The sequence below is a fragment of the Salmo salar genome, chromosome ssa07 (assembly GCF_905237065.1).
Source record: "Salmo salar chromosome ssa07, Ssal_v3.1, whole genome shotgun sequence".
NCBI lineage: Eukaryota > Metazoa > Chordata > Actinopteri > Salmoniformes > Salmonidae > Salmo > Salmo salar.
The window spans coordinates 56,622,465-56,640,598 of record NC_059448.1 but is presented as its reverse complement, the minus strand read 5'-3'; the positions used below and the strand labels follow the sequence as shown (position 1 = coordinate 56,640,598).

At 43.0% G+C, this 18,134-nt stretch overlaps 1 protein-coding gene across 1 annotated transcript; it reads left to right on the top strand.

Moving 5' to 3' along the window:
• The first annotated feature begins 10,060 nt into the window (after nucleotides 1-10,060).
• On the top strand, nucleotides 10,061-17,936 carry LOC106609711 (zinc finger protein 845). The gene is made up of 7 exons (XM_045722339.1): nucleotides 10,061-10,218; nucleotides 10,972-11,174; nucleotides 11,727-11,828; nucleotides 13,546-13,641; nucleotides 14,096-14,206; nucleotides 14,362-14,485; nucleotides 14,702-17,936. The coding sequence occupies exons 1-7, from the start codon at nucleotides 10,191-10,193 to the stop codon at nucleotides 17,527-17,529; spliced, it is 3,492 nt and encodes a 1,163-aa protein (XP_045578295.1). The 5' UTR covers nucleotides 10,061-10,190; the 3' UTR covers nucleotides 17,530-17,936.
• The last annotated feature ends 198 nt before the right edge of the window (nucleotides 17,937-18,134 follow it).

Below are 18,134 nucleotides of genomic sequence, written 5' to 3'. Positions count from 1 at the left end.
TGGCGCGAACTTCAGCTGGTGTGCCACAGCAAACTGGTAGGCAAGTCTTCTGACCTCACTTGGCGACAGACCAAGATAAATGTCAGCTGACCTAGTAATATACTGAACAAGCTGCATCTCCAAATCAGGTGAAAAAACATGCCTTGGTTTTGTATAGCCAATCACTGTTGTTGGCATGGCTGTCTGACTTTCAACTTCTTCTCTGGTAACCTTTTGACAATACCGAGTCAGAATATGGTAATTGATGTCAAAATCCTTCACTGTACTCCTGGTTGATTTGTTCTGCAACTTCACCTGCCTCACTGCCTTTAACATTATGCCAGGTGGTGTGCTGCCATTCGCTGTCTTTCTTTCCTTCCCCTCTTTCCTTCAAAAACACATTTCCTCATTGCAATTACATATTCATTACAGGCTTATTACGCCCACCTCCCTGTCTACTATCCTTGTTGCCACAATGCAATTCATAACACCACACTAAATTCATGACACTGTATGAAGTAGTGGGTGGATATACTGTCTCATACAGTAGGCATGTAGTGTGTTAGTAGACACACACACGCCAGAGCCTGTCTTGTGTAGTCCAGGGATGTGTCTGCTGCTATAAACTATACATATATAATAATCCATTTACAGTAGCATTTAATTCATATTATCAGAGCTGATTACACAATGTTTTTTGAGCATGTTCTCTGTGTTTATGTATACTGGGGCAAGTTGTTACATGTGAAGGCTTGCCCCAAGGTCATTGAGACAACTTTCCCCAAACTGATATGTGTGCTAATGTTGGCTAAATCTCAAGGTTAGCCTGGGCCGCCCCCAGGTGGTGAGAGTAGGTAGCAACACATCCGCCACGCTGATCCTCAACACTGGAGCCCCTCAAGGGTGCGTGCTCAGTCCCCTCCTGTACTCCCTGTTCACCCACGACTGCGTGGCAAGGCACGACTCCAACACCATCATTAAGTTTGCCAACGACACAACAGTGGTAGGCCTGATCACCGACAACAACGAGACAGCCTATAGGGAGGAGGTCAGAGACCTGGCCGGGTGGTGCCAGAATAACAACCTATCCCTCAATGTAATCAAGACAAAGGAGATGATTGTGGACTACAGGAAAAGGAGGACCGAGCACACCCCCATTCTCATTGACGGGGCTGTAGTGGAGCAGGTTGAGAGCTTCAAGTTCCTTGGTGTCCACATCACCAACAAACTAGAATGGTCAAAACACACCAAGACAGTCGTGAAGAGGGCACGACAAAGCCTATTCCCCCTCAGGAGACTGAAAAGATTTGGCATGGGTCCTCAGATCCTCAAAAGGTTCTACAGCTGCAACATCGAGAGCATGCTGACTGGTTGCATCACTGCCTGGTTTGGCAACTGCTCGGCCTCCGACCACAAGGCACTACAGAGGGTAGTGCGTACAGCTCAGTACATCACTGGGGCTAAGCTGCCTGCCATCCAGGACCTCTACACCAGGCGGTGTCAGAGAAAGGCCAAAAAAATTGTCAAAGACCGCAGCCACCCTAGTCATAGACTGTTCTCTCTGCTACCGCATGGCAAGCGGTACCGTAGCACCAAGTCTAGGACCAAAAGGCTTCTCAACAGCTTTTACCCCCAAGCCATAAGACTCCTGAACAGGTAATCAAATGGTTACCCAGACTACTCTGTTTATCATATGCATAGTCACTTATCTATACATTCATGTACATATTACCTCAATTAGCCCGACAAACCAGTGCCCCCGCACATTGGCTACCCTGACTATCTGCACTGTGTCCAGCCACCCACCACCCGCCAACCCCTCTTTCACACCACTGCTGCTCTCTGTTTATCATATATGCATAGTCACTTTAACCATACCTACATGTATATATTACCTCAATTAGCCCGATTTGTATATAGCCTCACTACTCTATATAGCCTCGCTACTGTTGTTTTTCAGTCTTTTTACTGTTGTTTTTTATTTCTTTACTTATCTATTGTTTACCTAATACCTATTTTTTACTTAAATTGCACTGTTGGTTAGGGCCTGTAAGTAAGCATTTCACTGTAAGGTCTACACCTGTTGTATTCGGCGCACGTGACAAGTAAACTTTGATTTGAGTTGACATAGGACTGCAGCTAAAGTATCAAAAGACAGGTTATTGTCTCCTCTACTAAGTGCAAAATTATAATTTTGAACATTCATACCTAACAAAGTTTTATTGCATAAAATGTAAAGTGCCAATTTTTTACTTTTGAAGGGAAAAACAAGAAACTTTTGCTCACCTCAGACCCTGGGTCTCGACCACGCCCACGTCTCGACCACGCCCTGTGCAACTGGGTCCTGGACTTTCTGACGGGCCGCCCCCAGGTGGTAAGGGTAGGAAACAACATCTCCACCCCGCTGATCCTCAACACTGGGGCCCCACAAGGGTGCGTTCTCAGCCCCCTCCTGTACTCCCTGTTCACCCATGACTGCGTGGCCATGCACACCTCCAACTCAATCATCAAGTGTGCATATGACACTACAGTAGTAGGCTTGATTACCAACAACAACGAGACGGCCTACAGGGAGGAGGTGAGGGCCCTCGGAGTGTGGTGTCAGGAAAATAACCTCGCTCAACGTCACCAAAACAAAGGAGATTATCGTGGACTTCAGGAAACAGCAGAGGGAGCATCCCCCCCCATCCATATCGACGGGACAGTAGTGGAGAAGGTGGAAAGTTTTAAGTTCCTTGGCGTACACGTCACGAACAAACTGAAATGGTCCACCCACACAGACAGCGTGGTGAAGAAGGCACAACAGAAATTTGGCTTCTCACCTAAAACACTCAAACTTTTACAGATGCACAATCGAGAGCATCCTGTCGGGCTGTATCACCGCCTGGTACGGCAACCCCGGGGCAAACTACCTGCCCTCCAGGACACCGACAGCACCTAATGTCACAGGAAGGCCAAAAAGATCATCAAGGACAACAACCACCCGAGCCACTGCCTGTTCACCCCGTTATCATTCAAAAGGCTAGGTCAGTACAGGTGCATCAAAGCTGGGACCGAGAGACTGAAAAACAGCTTCTATCTCAAGGCCATCAGACTGTTAAACAGCCATCACTAACATTGAGTGGCTGCTGCCAACATACTGACTCAAATCTATGGCCACTTAATAATTGGATGTAATAAATGTATCATTAGTCACTTTAAATAATGCCACTTTATATAATGTTTACATCCCTACATTACTCATCTCATATGTGTATATACTGTACTCTATACCATCTACTGCCTCTTGCCTATGCCGCACAGCCATCACTCATCCATATATTTATATGTACATACTCTTATTCACCCCTTTACATTTGTGTGTATAAGGTAGTCGTTGTGAATTTGTTAGATTACTTGTTAGATATTACTGCATTGTCGGAACTAGAAGCACAATCATTTCGCTACACTCGCATTAACATCTGCTAACCATGTGTATGTGACCAATAAAATTTGATTTGAACAGTGACATGTAGGTATAGAATGCATCTGAAAAGTAGCTAAAATACTTGATAGGTGTTAAAAAATATTGGGTGACTGTAGTGTGAACTTAACATATAAAGAATAACATTTTGTTTTAAAATAAAAACATGTACCTAGAGGACATAGAAGTGCCCCTTGTTGCAGAATCTCCCACATACAGTCTGCTACTCAACAGGGAGAGCAACAACATGCTGCACATCTAACGACCTGCCCCTGTGGGCTTATCAGGAACTTCAACCAGTTAAGTTAATGATCTGTATCAAACAAGACACTCCTTTTCTTCCTGTTTTTCAGAAGCCCCCTCTAGTGTTTAATTGAGCCTCACTTTGATTGTCTGTTAGCATCCAGAGACTTGTCCAACTCTGCCCTTCAGCCATCTCTCCCGTTTAGCCCTCTTTTTAAACTGTCAACTCAAGAGCTGCTCTGCTAACTGAGAATCATTCACGTCTTATCTTTCTTGAAAGGACCATTGGCTATAGAGCCTCTGTAACCTTTTAACTTCAAGCCTTTCTTCCCTCCTTCCCTCATTCATTCCAAGAAGCACAGTGCCCTGCGTGTGCCCTGGTGCCACTATGCCCTCTACAGGTGTATTCTACTAAGCACACTGGAACTGACACACACGCGCACTAGACTAGACTACATGCTAAATTAAAAATAACTTAGTTTAAAAAGGAAATACCTTTATCCAGTGGTGTAGTGGAGGGTATACGCAGGTATACGCCGTATCCAGTGTATCAATTATTAAGGCCGATGGAACAAATCAGAATGTTTAACTTAAAATGGTAATAAACGATTATTTCTTCACATTTTAAGCGCAGTAATGTGCACATGGCGGAAAAAATGCAATAAAAACGTATTGATTAAATAGGGCTGTGCAGCTTCCTTCACTTCTCAAGTAAGCAGGCGTGTAGCGCTGGGGGAGCGCGAGGGACTGGCATTAACTTTTTTCATAAAAAAAAAAGCAGCCTAGAAGTAGGTAAATGTTGGTTTCTTCCCAGTCTTCTCTCCAGTGAATGATGAAGAACTGTAGTCTACATGTGTGCACTGTGTAGGCCCACTTGAGATTTGACAAGTTATAAAGAACACCAGAAAGTTTAAAAAAAAATAAACGTGTCTGCATTGATGTTCATAAAACTCCACAGACCTGCTCTTGCACATCGGAACCCAGCACGATATGTGACCACTTGGTTACAGCGACATGCTCTGCCGAGGACACCCAAACCAGAGTGGCCCAAGAGCCTGACCCTCTCCGGAAGTTTCTGTAGCCCTGTTTGGGACATTTAGCCTGTATTGGCTATTGGTTGAGACGCAGGGCCAGTTCTAGCTTTGTAGGCTATGTCGGAGTGGGAAAATGGAAATCGGGCCAAATTGGATAATGCGTTTAGGTTATAGTTTATTGAGATGGCTGAATACACCACACCAAAAGCTTGATTTTTATGTCTGTTTTAAAACGAATTTCCTGGAATTATATGCAGTAATGATTTATTGTTCACTAATTGGTCAATTGATTTGATTAAATCTATGCAAATACATGCTATGAATTGTTTTCTTTAATTCTGTAGTAGGGTATATTGTAACCAAGTGCAATATCGTAATCGTATGCCATGCTATGTTGTTGTCTTAGGTCTCTCTTTATGTAGTGTTGTGTCTCTTGTCGTTCATGTGTGTTTTGTGCTATATTTTTATTTTATTTATTTTTAATCCCAGCCCCCGTAGGAGGCCTTTTGGTAGGCCGACATTGTAAATAAGAATTTGTTCTTAACTGACTTGCCTAGTTAAATAAAGGTAAATAAATAAATGAAAAACCATGTTTTCAAGCTAATCAAATAAAAGTTAATTTAACACTGTCCTTTTAGAACCAAGAAGGGCAAGGTTAGCTGAAGCTAGTCTCCACTAGTCCAAAAACGAAGCCACTAGGCAGGATATATGCTTTGGTTGAAACAAAATACAAGAAAGGCTAATAGTTTAACATGTGCTTTAATTCGCTCACGAAACAGTAATTAAAGAAGATGGAAATGCATAGGCTAGTCCCATGAAACTGATTGATCTCAATCAAATGATTGGCATGCAGATGTAGTTTCAGGTAAAACGTGTATAATTATCATTCACGATTGAAAGTGATGATGGCCTATTTTTAAATTAGGTATGCCTAACTTGGTGTTTGAGGGTATTAAAAATATAACATTTTATTGAGACAATATGTGTGGGCATAGGCAGACGTTGCAATTGGAGGATGCATATTTTATAACTGGGCTCTCCAACCTGTTCCTGGAGAGTTACCATCCTGTAGGTTTTCAGTCCAGCCCTAATCTAGCGCACCTGATTCTAATAATTAGCCGGTATTTAAAATGGATCGGTTAGTTACATCTGGGGTTTGAGTGAAATTCTACGTTATGGTAGCGCTACAGGAACAGGGTTGGTGAGCCCTGAAAGTATAGGCTATCAATAGGCTACGTCTGTCGGTACAAAGTTTGATTGAGGAAATTAACATATTTAAATATTTTTTTGTGATCCCTCACCTAAAACAATAGCACTACACCACATCGAATCTGTGTTAGGTCTGTAGCCTGGTGTCTGTACACTGCAAGTCAGATCTGTGGTAGGTCTGTAACCTGGTGTCTGGCTGCTGCATGTGTTCCCCGCTGGCTTCGTCCAGCTGAGCTGAAGCCAAAATGCTCCCATCTCAACCTCATTATGAACAGGTTAAATAAAGGACCTTAGACAACTCTGTTCACCCAGAGACTTCATGCATCTATTTTGATCTGCCGCAGACCACGTTTTAGCCTTCTCCATTTACATTGTTTCATAGTGATGTCAATCACTCAAGAGTCATAAGCAGTGCTGTGATCAGTGATGTCAATTACCTTGGCAGAAACTGTAATTCATTCAATTGGCCTGGATTATTTAATTGCATCAGCATTGCAATCCAATGCATGTACAATTTATGCAATAAACTGATATATATTGAGGCCCTGTAAAGTGTTTTGGCTGTGCTACAGAACATATCAGTCAGCTAATAAAGGACTAGTAAAGGCCCAGTGCACTACTTTTGTACCTTTTTTGAAATATTGAGTTTTCAGGGGGTAATGCAAAACCCTCAGCACCCCTACCTCCCGTGGATATGGGGCTCCCCGGCCTTGCTGGGGCTTCAGGGGCTGCTGCAACACCCCCCAGCACACCTACCTCCCGTGGCTATGGGGCTCCTCTGCCTTGCTGGGGCTCCAGGGGCTGCTGCAACACCCACCAGCACCCCTACCTCCCGTGGATATGGGGCTCCCCGGCCTTGCTGGGGCTTCAGGGGCTGCTGCAACACCCACCAGCACCCCCACCTCCCGTGGATATGGGGCTCCCCGGCCTTGCTGGGGCTTCAGGGGCTGCTGCAACACCCACCAGCACCCCTACCTCCCGTGGCTATGGGGCTCCTCTGCCTTGCTGGGGCTCCAGGTGTGTGCTACAGCAGTGACTAAATGTTTTCTGGTTGATGGAAAGGCTTTCCCAAAAACCTACCTGGCATAATGATATCATGATAATTTGTACAAAACATTATGAACACCTGCTCTTTCCATGACATAGACTAACCAGGTGAATCCAGGTGACTGCTATGATCCCTTATTGATGTCACTTGTTAAATCCACTTAAATCAGTGTAGATGAAGGGGAGGAGACAGGTTCAAGAAGGATTTTTAAGCCTTGAGACATAGATTGTGTATGTGTGCCATTCAGAGGGTGAATGGGCAAAACAAAGATTTAAGTGCCTTTGAATGGTGTATGGTAGCAGGTGCACCCGTTTGTGTCAATAACTGCAACACTGCTTTTCATGCTCAACAGTTTCCCGTGTGTATCAAGAATGGTCCACCACCCAAAGGACATCCGGCCAACTTGACACAACTGTGGGAAGCATTGGAGTCAACATGGGCCAGCCTCCCTGTGGAACGCTTTCAAAACCTTGTAGAGTCTATGCCTTAACGAGTTGAGGCTGTTCTGAGGGCAAAAGTGTAAATATTATGAAGGTGTATTTAATGTTTTGTATATTCAGTGTACACTCTTCAGTTGGTATGAGTCCACTACCCTTAATGGGAAACCATTTGATTTGTTTCTGCTGTCTGAGTAACTCGCTTGACTCTATTACCTTTTGTATCAGTGAGGACCTTCCATCCATCATGTAAGTCTGAGGTCATCACCCTCTCACCCCAGCCTTCCATGGTCCTGTCTGGGGTAATCAAATCAAATCAAATGTATTTATATAGCCCTTCTTACATCAGCTGATATCACAAAGTGCTGTACAGAAACCCAGCCTAAAACCCCAAACAGCAAGCAATGCAGGTGTAGAAGTACGGTGGCTAGGAAAAACTCCCTAGAAAGGCCAAAACCTAGGAAGAAACCTAGAGAGGAACCAGGCTATGAGGGGTGGCCAGTCCTCTTCTGGCTGTGCCGGGTGGAGATTATAACAGCACATGGCCTAGATGTTCAAATGTTCATAAATGACCAGCATTGTCAAATAATAATAATCATAGTTGTCGTCGAGGGTGCAACAAGTCAGTAACACAAGAGTAAGTGTCAGTTGGCTTTTTCATAGCCGATCTTTGAGAGTATCTCTACCGCTCCTGCTGTCTCTAGAGAGTTGAAAACAGCAGGTCTGGGACAGGTAGCATGTCCGGTGAATAGGTCAGGGTTCCAGCAGGTCTGGGACAACAGGTCTGGGACAGGTAGCACGTCCGGTGAACAGGTCAGGGTTCCATAGCTGCAGGCAGAACAGTAGGAACTGGAGCAGCAGCACGGCCAGGTGAACTGGGGACAGCAAGGAGTCATCAAGCCAGGTAGTCCTGAGGCATGGTCCTAGGGCTCAGGTCCTCCGAGAGAGAGAAAAAAAGAAAGAGAAAGAGAGAATTGGAGAGAGTATATTTAAATTCACACAGGACACCGGAAAAGACAAGAGAAATACTCCAGATGTGACAGACTGACCCTAGCCCCCCGACACATAAACTACTGCAGCATAAATACTGGAGGCTGAGACAGGAGGGGTCAGGAGACACTGTGGCCCCATCCGATGAAACCCCCGGACAGGGCCAAACAGGTAGGATATAACCCCACCCACTTTGCCAAAGCACAGCCTCCACACCACTGGAGGGATATCTCCAACCACCAACATACCATCCTGAGACAAGGCCGAGTATAGCCCACAAAGATCTCCGCCACGGCACAGCCCAAGGTGGGGCGCCAACCCAGACAGGAAGACCACGTCAGTGACTCAACCCACTCAAGTGACGCACCTCACCCAGGGACGGCATGGAAGAACACCAGTAAGCCAGTGACTCAGCCCCCGTAATAGGGGTAGAGGCAGAGAATCCCAGTGGAAAGAGGGGAAACCGGCCAGGCAGAGACAGCAAGGGCGGTTTGTTGCTCCAGCCTTTCCGTTCACCTTCACACCCCTGGGCCAGACTACACTTAATCATAGGACCTACTGAAGAGATATGTCTTCAGTAAAGACTTAAAGGTTGAGACTGAGTCTGCGTCTCTCACATGGGTAGGCAGACTATTCCATAAAAATGGAGCTCTATAGGAGAAAGCCCTGCCTCCAGCTGTTTGCTTAGAAATTCTAGGAACAATTAGGAGGCCCGCGTCTTGTGACCGTAGCGTACGTGTAGGTATGTACGGCAGGACCAAATCGGAAAGATAGGTAGGAGCAAGCCCATGTAATGCTTTGTAGGTTAGCAGTAAAACCTTGAAATCAGCCCTTGCCTTAACAGGAGGCTAGCACTGGAGTAATATGATCAAATTTTTGGGTTCTAGTCAGGATTCTAGGAGCCGTATTTAGCACTAACTGAAGTTTATTTAGTGCTTTATCCGAGTAGCCGGAAAGTAGAGCATTGCAGTAGTCCAACCTAGAAGTAACAAAGGCATGGATACATTTTTCAGCGTCATTTTTGGACAGAAAGTTTCTGATTTTTGCAATGTTACGTAGATGGAAAAAAGCTGTCCTTGAAACAGTCATCAGCCTCTCTCACCCCCAGCCTCCATTGGTGGTCTTTGCCTCAGTGGCCAGCAGCCTGTCTCTGGCTCTCTGCCTTACACAGTCACCCAGACCTGACTTGCTGCAACGCATTGATGCACCTAGTACACCGTAAATAGAATTGTACTACCCTTTGTCGCCATTGTCAATCGATAATAATAGTAATAGCTTAATACGGCCACAGGGTGGTGCTATAATGTCAGAATTCATCACCATCGTCGACATCATTATGAGGGCCTACAAAAAAATGTAAATTGTATGAACGATGTAATAATGACAATTTCAATTTCCATTACATATAAACATGCACACTTGTCCTACATATGGGCTTTGCATGAGCTATTCCTACACTTTTTTCATCTACTTTTTAAATGAGTTTAGTCTAATAAATAGGATGTAGTGGTAGTATGAACATGCCCACTAAAATACAGAACTAAGGCATAGCAGTAGGTAGTAGTTTATGAGATTTAGTAAGCGTTTAGGAAAGCCCTATCTGTATTTTATTTAGAAAAACAAGAAACCCCGGAAGCTGATAGGAACAACTTCCGTTCCTCACTGCCTGAATGGTCTGTGGCGAGAACGGCAACTCTCGACCGGGAAGTGGGGCATCTAAATCAAATCTAGCTAACTTACTTTTCAAGTATACCTAAGCTTTCTGCGAACTATTGTATGAGGCCGAAATGCAAAGTCAGGATCCTTGCGAAAATGGTAAGTTAACGGTAGAAATTGTTAACAAATTTGATTACGTAGCTAACGTTAGTTAGGCTTGGTGTGCGTTCGATGTTCAACATGGCGTATACCGTATCTTGCCCTATGATCCCGCCCTGCCTGAAGTGTAGTATAGGCTGCCAAGGCTAGCTGAAATGGTGGCACTGGCAAGTCCACGTATCTGCAATATAGATATGTCTAGACTGTTTCGAATCATTAATGACTTTCACTCAATATTGTCAAATCAGCAGTTGCTTCATCCATTCTTGTATTTATTAATAATATCAACCCATTCTGATGCTTGAATATAACTTATGCCTCATTAGCTAAGTTCTACTGTCATCGTACCCAATGATGTATATACATTATTTTTCGTACCCCATCATAACCCAAAATATTAGCTTGTTTTATTCCAATGTTTGTCAACAATGTAATTGTAAACAAACACTATAGCCTCAAAACATGACTAAACCTATAATAGTGATATCATGGATGGCCAGTCCTTGCATCCATAACTATTTCTATTTGAGAGTGGTTACATTTCTCTAGCCCCATCCCTTAGTTTAACATGGGTGGGGATTCCGGACTCCACTTTGTTATTGTTTTAAATATCCCGTTAACATAACATATATTTTTACTAACGTTAGTCTAAAGTGTGGTAACTCTTTAGCTATAGCTAGCTAGGTCCTATGAATGCGAGCGCCTTGTCAGGGTGGCCGTGTGTCGGCTAACAACTTATTTTCCTATTTTTAGGTCCCCCTCTTCTTCTTCCCTCTCTGCGTCTCTTCATTCCACCACTGCGGCTTGTCTCTGCAGCCATGTGGCAAGTGGTTCAGCGAGGAGATGTTCAAGATTATGGGATGCTGGAGGAATTTGTCACCACGGTGACCGACATTGTGCCAGAGCTTTTGAGTTGCAGTCAGAGGGCCCAACTCATTCTGGGGCTTCGAGCAAGGGTAGGTGATTGGGTTCAGAATGGGGAAAAGAGACATGCAAGATGATGATGATGATGTGACTAGTCCTAGCCTTTAGCCCAAACATATACCTAGAACTCCTACATAGACCTAGATCTACTTAAGTAGATCTAGGACTATCTATATGACGTCTAAGCAGAACTTTTCCCATGTACACTATGCAGGTATATGCCTATCTATAATCAGAAGGCAGTTATGTTGCATCCTTTAGATCACTTAGCAGTCTACAAGAACGTGTTTCAACCACTTTTAGATTCATAGTTATCATAGTTAACACCACAACGCACCCTGGGGCTATCCTAGCCTTTAGACAAAACAGTGTAGACAGTTGGCTCTGGCCTTACAACGGTCTGGTAATGGTAATTGACTGAGATGAAGACCCTAACGCTGATTATCTCAATTGAATACTGACATTGGGCCTTATCTAGGCTATCTTTAAATTTCTCAAAATGTGTCACAATGACAACAGAGCAGTGCCTAGGAAGTGTGTGGTTGACCTTTGACCGACTATTGACTGGCCATTTGTCATTTCAGCTGGTTCTGGAGTTGTGTCGCATTGAGCAGACATTAGACCTCCAGAACATTCAGCAACACCTGGACAGGATCCGATCCCTCACATCCACTGGGCAAGCAGAGGTGAGTATCTTTCAAAGAGGGATTGGAGGTGAAGAACACATGCCTATGTCAGTGGGCACACTCACTGATGTTCACTGATGGGTAAATCCATTTGAATTCAATCACTTTTTGACAACACCCCTTTTAATTTGAACGATACCTTCCATACATTTTTACCCATTGTAGAAGTGCTCAGAAAGTGACCTGAATGCCAAAACATTCAAAAGATAAAGGTATACCCGACCATACCATGACATAATGTCTTCATCACTAAAAAAGATAACCAGTTGAGATTGATATCATTGAAAGCTTACAAATAGGGTTTTCAACCTATTTTAGTTTCTTTAAAAAAAACAACGTTTTTTTAATAATCACTGTCATTTTTTTAACCTTAAATGCCAATTATGTAAAAACACAAACTCTGATTTTTTTCATATTCGCATATGTTGTAGCTCAGACCCTATTTTACATCAACTGAAGTGTTTGTGTTGAGACACAATGTACTCTTAAATACAGGGTGTCATGTTGTGGCTGATAAATGTACTAAAATGGGAATCAAATTGAAATGTCTACTTTCAAATGGTGCCACAAATTGTTGGAGGTCCACACATCAGAGAATGTTGACAAGAATGGAATATCTGTTGTTTTAAATTATACTATCAATCCTCCATAGGAAACCTATTGAAATCATAGAAATATAGATAATGGACATGACCATTTAAGTTGACGGTGGGTGGACCAGCAGTCATCTTTGTGGTAGAAAATTAGAAGTAAACATTTCCATTAAATTAAAATAATGGTATACCAGCTAACTTGCAGTGGTCTGGGGGGATTGGTACATTCTATACATTTCTATGATTGAAATGACACCCACCCTGTATTCAAGAGCATGTTGTGTCTCAACCGATGGCGGGCTCAACACAAAAACCTCAGATGATGTCGTGGCGGCAGGTAGCCTAGTGGTTAGAGCCTTGGGCCAGTAACCGAAAGGTTGCTAGATTGAATCCCCGAGCTGACAAGGTAAAAATCTGTCGTTCTGTCCCTGAACAAGGCAGTTAATCCGCTGTTCCTAAGCCGTCAATGTAAATAAGAATTTCCTCTTAACTGACTTGCCAGGTTAAATAAAGGTTAAATTGAAAATGTAAAGGTTTAAACTACAACATATGGGAATATGAAACAAATCTGAGATTATTTGTTTTTAGATCACTGACGTTAAAGGTTAATAAATGTCATAATTTGTGTATATATATATATATATATATATATATATATATTTTAAAGAAATTATAAAATTGTTTGACAACCCTTCTTGTAAGCTTTTAAATTATATCAAACTCAACCGTTTATCTTTTCCAGTGATGAAGAAATGGATGTCTCATGGTATGGTGGGGTATGCAAAATGGGCCAACTTTAAGCACCTTTACCTCCTGAATGTTTTGGCATTCAGGTACAAAAAGTAACTTTCTGACCACTTCTTCCATGGGCAAATATATATGGAATTTTTTATTTAAATCAAAATAGATGCTGTCAAAAAGTAATTGAATTCAAATGGATTTTAACAGATGTGCTCCCAGCTGGCTGGAGAGTCAGCTTTAGGACCAATGAAAAATGATCTATAATGTGCAAGCTCCACCCACCCGTGTCACCAGGCGATACCAAACCAGTAGGCCCAACCAGACTGTTGTGTGATTGAGTTGTAAACTTCAATGATGTAATAGTTGTGCATGTTTTGTTGCAGTCAGGTGATGCAGAGGTGGAATTATCTGAATCAAACTTTGTGGAGCTGGTTGAATCTCTGCTGAAAGACCCGAGTGAAAGGGAGAGCTTCTACCAGGTTTGTTTCTCCATTTAGTCTTCGCTACAGTTAGAACCTAGCCTGGTAGCAGATCTGCTTGTGATTTTGCCTACTCCATTGTCAATGTTTAGCCTCACAATTCCATAAGGAGTTGGCAAGAAAGCAGAAACAGACTGGCACCCAGGCTAGTTAGAACTCTGAGGGGCTGTGTTTTTATATTCTACATGTTACATCCATGCACAAGACTGCATCTACAGTAAATTAAAGTACAATATTTATATGTTTGAGTCCTTCTCATTCACACATACTGTATCTCCACCTCCAGGTGTTTGTGGTTTAGTTATGATTTCTTTATAGATCAAACAAAAGGCTAAAATGTTCTGCTTCAGGATGTTGAAGTGACTGTATGATGCTCTAAGACCAAAGGTAATATCAGTACACATTTTAGCCTAATTATGGACATACATTATTACATTAATTTATTCTCTCCTAGGACGTGTTCCCTGTGGAATTTGGGCCCAAGTATGACACTGCAATACAGATGCTGATGTTAGAATTCCTTTCCAGACTTGAGAAGTTACTTCCCATACCAGACCTTGAACAGGTAGTAAGAATGAATAACACCTGTATCTAATTATCTTGGGGAATTAGAAGTCAAGAATACCAAGCAAGAATCAATATGTTCATGTTTAAGAAACTGTCTATTGGACCTGAGTTTGTAGTTGTTAATGGTTTTATACAATGTTCCTCTCTCTCAAGACTGCCTCCTTGTTAAATGCTGTCCCCTCTGCCCTGGAGAAATGTGTACAGTTTGTACCTGACCCCAAACAATTGAGGACCCTGCTCCAGTACCACAGAAAACGTGGACATTTGGACTCCATCCGTAAGTATCATACAGATTTATAGAGGATCCATGGCTTGGATTGGTTCTGCAAAAATGGCAAATGATGAGTGTCAGGTAGAGTAATTATGTATAGGAAATATATTATTGGTTATGTTTGTCTGGTAACAGTTTATATTTGAGGCATTGATATAATTATCATATGCTGTTCAATTTAACCTTCCTTTTTTTCATTGTCTCCCTCTTTTGCATAAAAAGGAACTCCATCGTCCTTTGGTGACGTCATCCTCTCCTCTCTGTCTCTTCCTCCATATGTGCGAGTGGTGACTGCCCCAGATGTAGACTCAGATACACAATCAGAAAGCATGAATTTGGAGGGAATGGAAGCAAGAGAGTTGTTGGAGAATCGGACAAAAGAAATCGATGTACTAGTCCCAGCAGATAAGGTTAGAAGATACATAATTACTGAGCAGGATTACGGTATGGACATGGAGTCTGCCGTTGGGGAAATTGACAATCAAGCTGTCACTGGCTTGAATTTACTCAGACCATCACATTTTCAACAATTAAAACGAAGCAAAAGGCTGCAGATTAAGAAAATGTTTTCAAAACGACGGAAACCTCGAAAGACCGATTCCTCCGTGCGTGCAATCAAACAGCCATCATCCAAGGTGCGTGTCTCCCCCAAAGGACGAAAACCACGAAAGACTGATTCTTCCGGGCGTGCAATCAAACAGCCATCATCCTCCAAGGGTCGGCCCTCCCCAAAGAAGTCATGCAAAAGAGGCCCATTCAGTAAGACATGTGAAGTGTGTGGGAAGACTTTCACTCGAGTCACAGCCATGAAAAGGCATCAGCTAACTCACACTGGAGATCTCAAGTTTAAGTGCCTCATGTGTGAAAAAAGCTTCAGGGATGGTCATAATCTGAAGAGACACCAGAGGAGAGTTTGTGAAAAGGAGATAAACATGTTGGATGAAGATAAAAATGAGGAAGAGTTCCCACAACCCTCAACTAGCAAACCTCAGATTACATCACTCCTCAAGACTCCCCCTCCACCAGGGCCATCTCATCTAGGAACTCTGGACACTATCACAGCCTCTAACACATGCTCTGTGTGTGGGAGGTATTTTGCTCGTACTTCCAGCTTGGTGAGGCACATGAGCTCCCACTCAAAAGAGCGTCCATTTGGGTGTGTCAATTGTGATAAAAGATTCAAGTATTCGTACGATTTGAAAAAACACCAGAGAGAATTGTGTCAGAAAATGACCCAGGGAGATTTGTGTCAGGATGTTGGTCAGAACATGGCACAACAAACAAGTGGCCCGCAACCAGAGAAGGTTTTTCTTGCCACTGCAGAGAATCGATCTCAGGTAGATTCCAAAACCTGTTATGTCTGTGGTAAGATTTTGACTTGTACCTCACAGATGGAAAGGCACTTGAAATCTCACTCAAAGGCACGTCCCTATAATTGTGCTATTTGTGAGAGAAGCTTTAAGTACAAAGATACCTTGAAGAAACATCAGGAAATCCTTGGCCACGAGGGCATCCTAGAAGACTTTGGTCTGAGTGTGGACCATCAGCAAGTGGAAGTTAGCACAGAGAGTTGCAGCAGCCCTCTCACCACCAAGGAAAATGACACTGGGACCCTTATCATGGCTGCTACTTCAGTGCCGACTCTCAAAGAACCCAAACCATGCACTGTGTGTGGGAAGATTTTTAACCGTGCTTCAGTTATGGCTATTCATATGAGATCCCATTCAGATGAGCGTCCTTATCAATTTGGCAGTTGTGAACAGCGCTTTAAGTACATGCACAATCTGAATCAACACCAGAGATATATCTGTAAGGTGAACCGAGAAGAGTCCTCTCAGATGTTAGACCAGCACCAAGAGGAGGAGTCTAGTGAACTGCTGGCTGTTAAGGCTAATACCCCAGAGACATCTACCAGTCAACGACAACTGGTTCACTGGTGTACAAAATGTGGAAAGAGTTTCGATGACACCTGTAATTTGAAGCAACACCAGGAAAGTTCATGCAAAGAGGAAAAAAGAAAGGTGGTCTTCCAATGTGAAAAAAGAAAGGTTGTCTTCAAATGTGATGATTGTGGGAAGGACTTCAAAGGTTCATCATCCCTAAGGACACACGAGCGAATTCACAACCCATTCTATTGCTCTGATTGTGGAAGGGTCCTCCCAAACTCCATTGCCTTTGACAGACACAAGCTGATGCAGCACAAGGAAATCCAGTGTACCATGTGTGAGAAGACCTTTACCCTGTTGGGGCGTCTGAGAGATCACTATCTGCATCAACATAAATTCACAGGACCATACCCCTGCTCTCAATGTGAGAAAACTTTTACCCAGTTAAGATACCTTGTTGAACATGAGAGAGTTCACTCAGGAGAGTACCCTTACCAGTGCTCTGTTTGTCAGGCAAAGTTCAATAAAGCAAATTCTCTAACAATACACAGTAGGAAGCACACAGGAGAAAAGCCGTTCCTGTGCTGGCAGTGTGGAAAGAGTTACAAGGATCGTGGGAACCTGTCAATGCATATGGGGACTCACTCAGAGGAGAAACCCTTTTCTTGTTCGCAGTGTGACATGACTTATCGGACAAAGATTCAGCTGAATACACACATTGAACAAGTTCATGAGGGGGTGAGATATACCTGTGCAGTCTGTGGGAAGCAGTTTCTGAAAGCGGTGTCATTGATAAGACATGAACTCACTCACACAGGAGAAAGACCATGGCCATGCTCTTATTGCACAAAAACCTTCATCACTGCCAATGAAAGGAGGCTGCATGAAAGATACCATACTGGTGAGCGACCATACAAATGCCAAGACTGTGGAAAGTCTTTCGTACAGTTATGTTTCCTGAAATCACACCAACGACTTCACACAGGAGAGAAGCCATTTGCATGCAGCGTTTGTGACAAACGTTTCAGATTAAATTACCATAGGCAAAGACACGAGCAAACCCATACAGGAAAACAGAAGCCACATGTGTGTGCGGAATGTGGGTTAGCTTTCGCTCAAAGAAAGCGCCTGACTGAACACCAGTGCACTCACTCGTTGAATTAAAGTGTTTTTTGTTGTTGTTTTTTACTCTAATGTTCCTTTGTATTGTTATTCATTTTATGACCGTACAGTGGGGAAAGTAGTGAGGGAGGGAAAGTAGGGGCACAGACACAAAGAAGGGCAGAGAAGGGGCTTGAACCCTCGTCACCAGGCAGGTGGACCGGAGTCAAAAGCATTACCACTCTGTTAGACTCTGGCATTTGAGTTCTTGTTGTGTACTATAAATAAAACACAGGTTTAACACCGCAGGTTTGAATTAATATTCTATTTTTCAGCTTTGTTTCATCATTCCATGGATAATTTCAATAGCTAATTTGTAGTATGTACAGTAAAGGATGAAACATTATTCTCAAATAACCACAACATTGCATTTTATGATTATGGCAATAATAAAAGAGGACATGAAAATATCCATGTGTGTATTCACATTTGTAACTTTTGGAAAAGATACACTTCATAGAGAAGTCAACCAATGCTTGCAAAAATATCAGTTTTATTAGGATCCTTCAGGATCATTACCGGTTAAACTGGAACAAAATTATTAATGACGTTTGATTTTACTGCAAGGTAGGCTAATCCATGGAAAGGTCCTTTGCAGGAAGGGTATC

Bases quoted from the DNA above. Each gene is read 5' to 3' on its own strand.
- LOC106609711 (XM_045722339.1), top strand. From the start codon at position 10,191: ATGCAAAGTCAGGATCCTTGCGAAAATG. The intron at 10,219-10,971 runs GTAAGTTAACGG...TCCTATTTTTAG, and splicing joins TCAGGATCCTTGCGAAAATG to GTCCCCCTCTTCTTCTTCCC. The intron at 14,486-14,701 runs GTAAGTATCATA...TTGCATAAAAAG, and splicing joins TGGACATTTGGACTCCATCC to GAACTCCATCGTCCTTTGGT.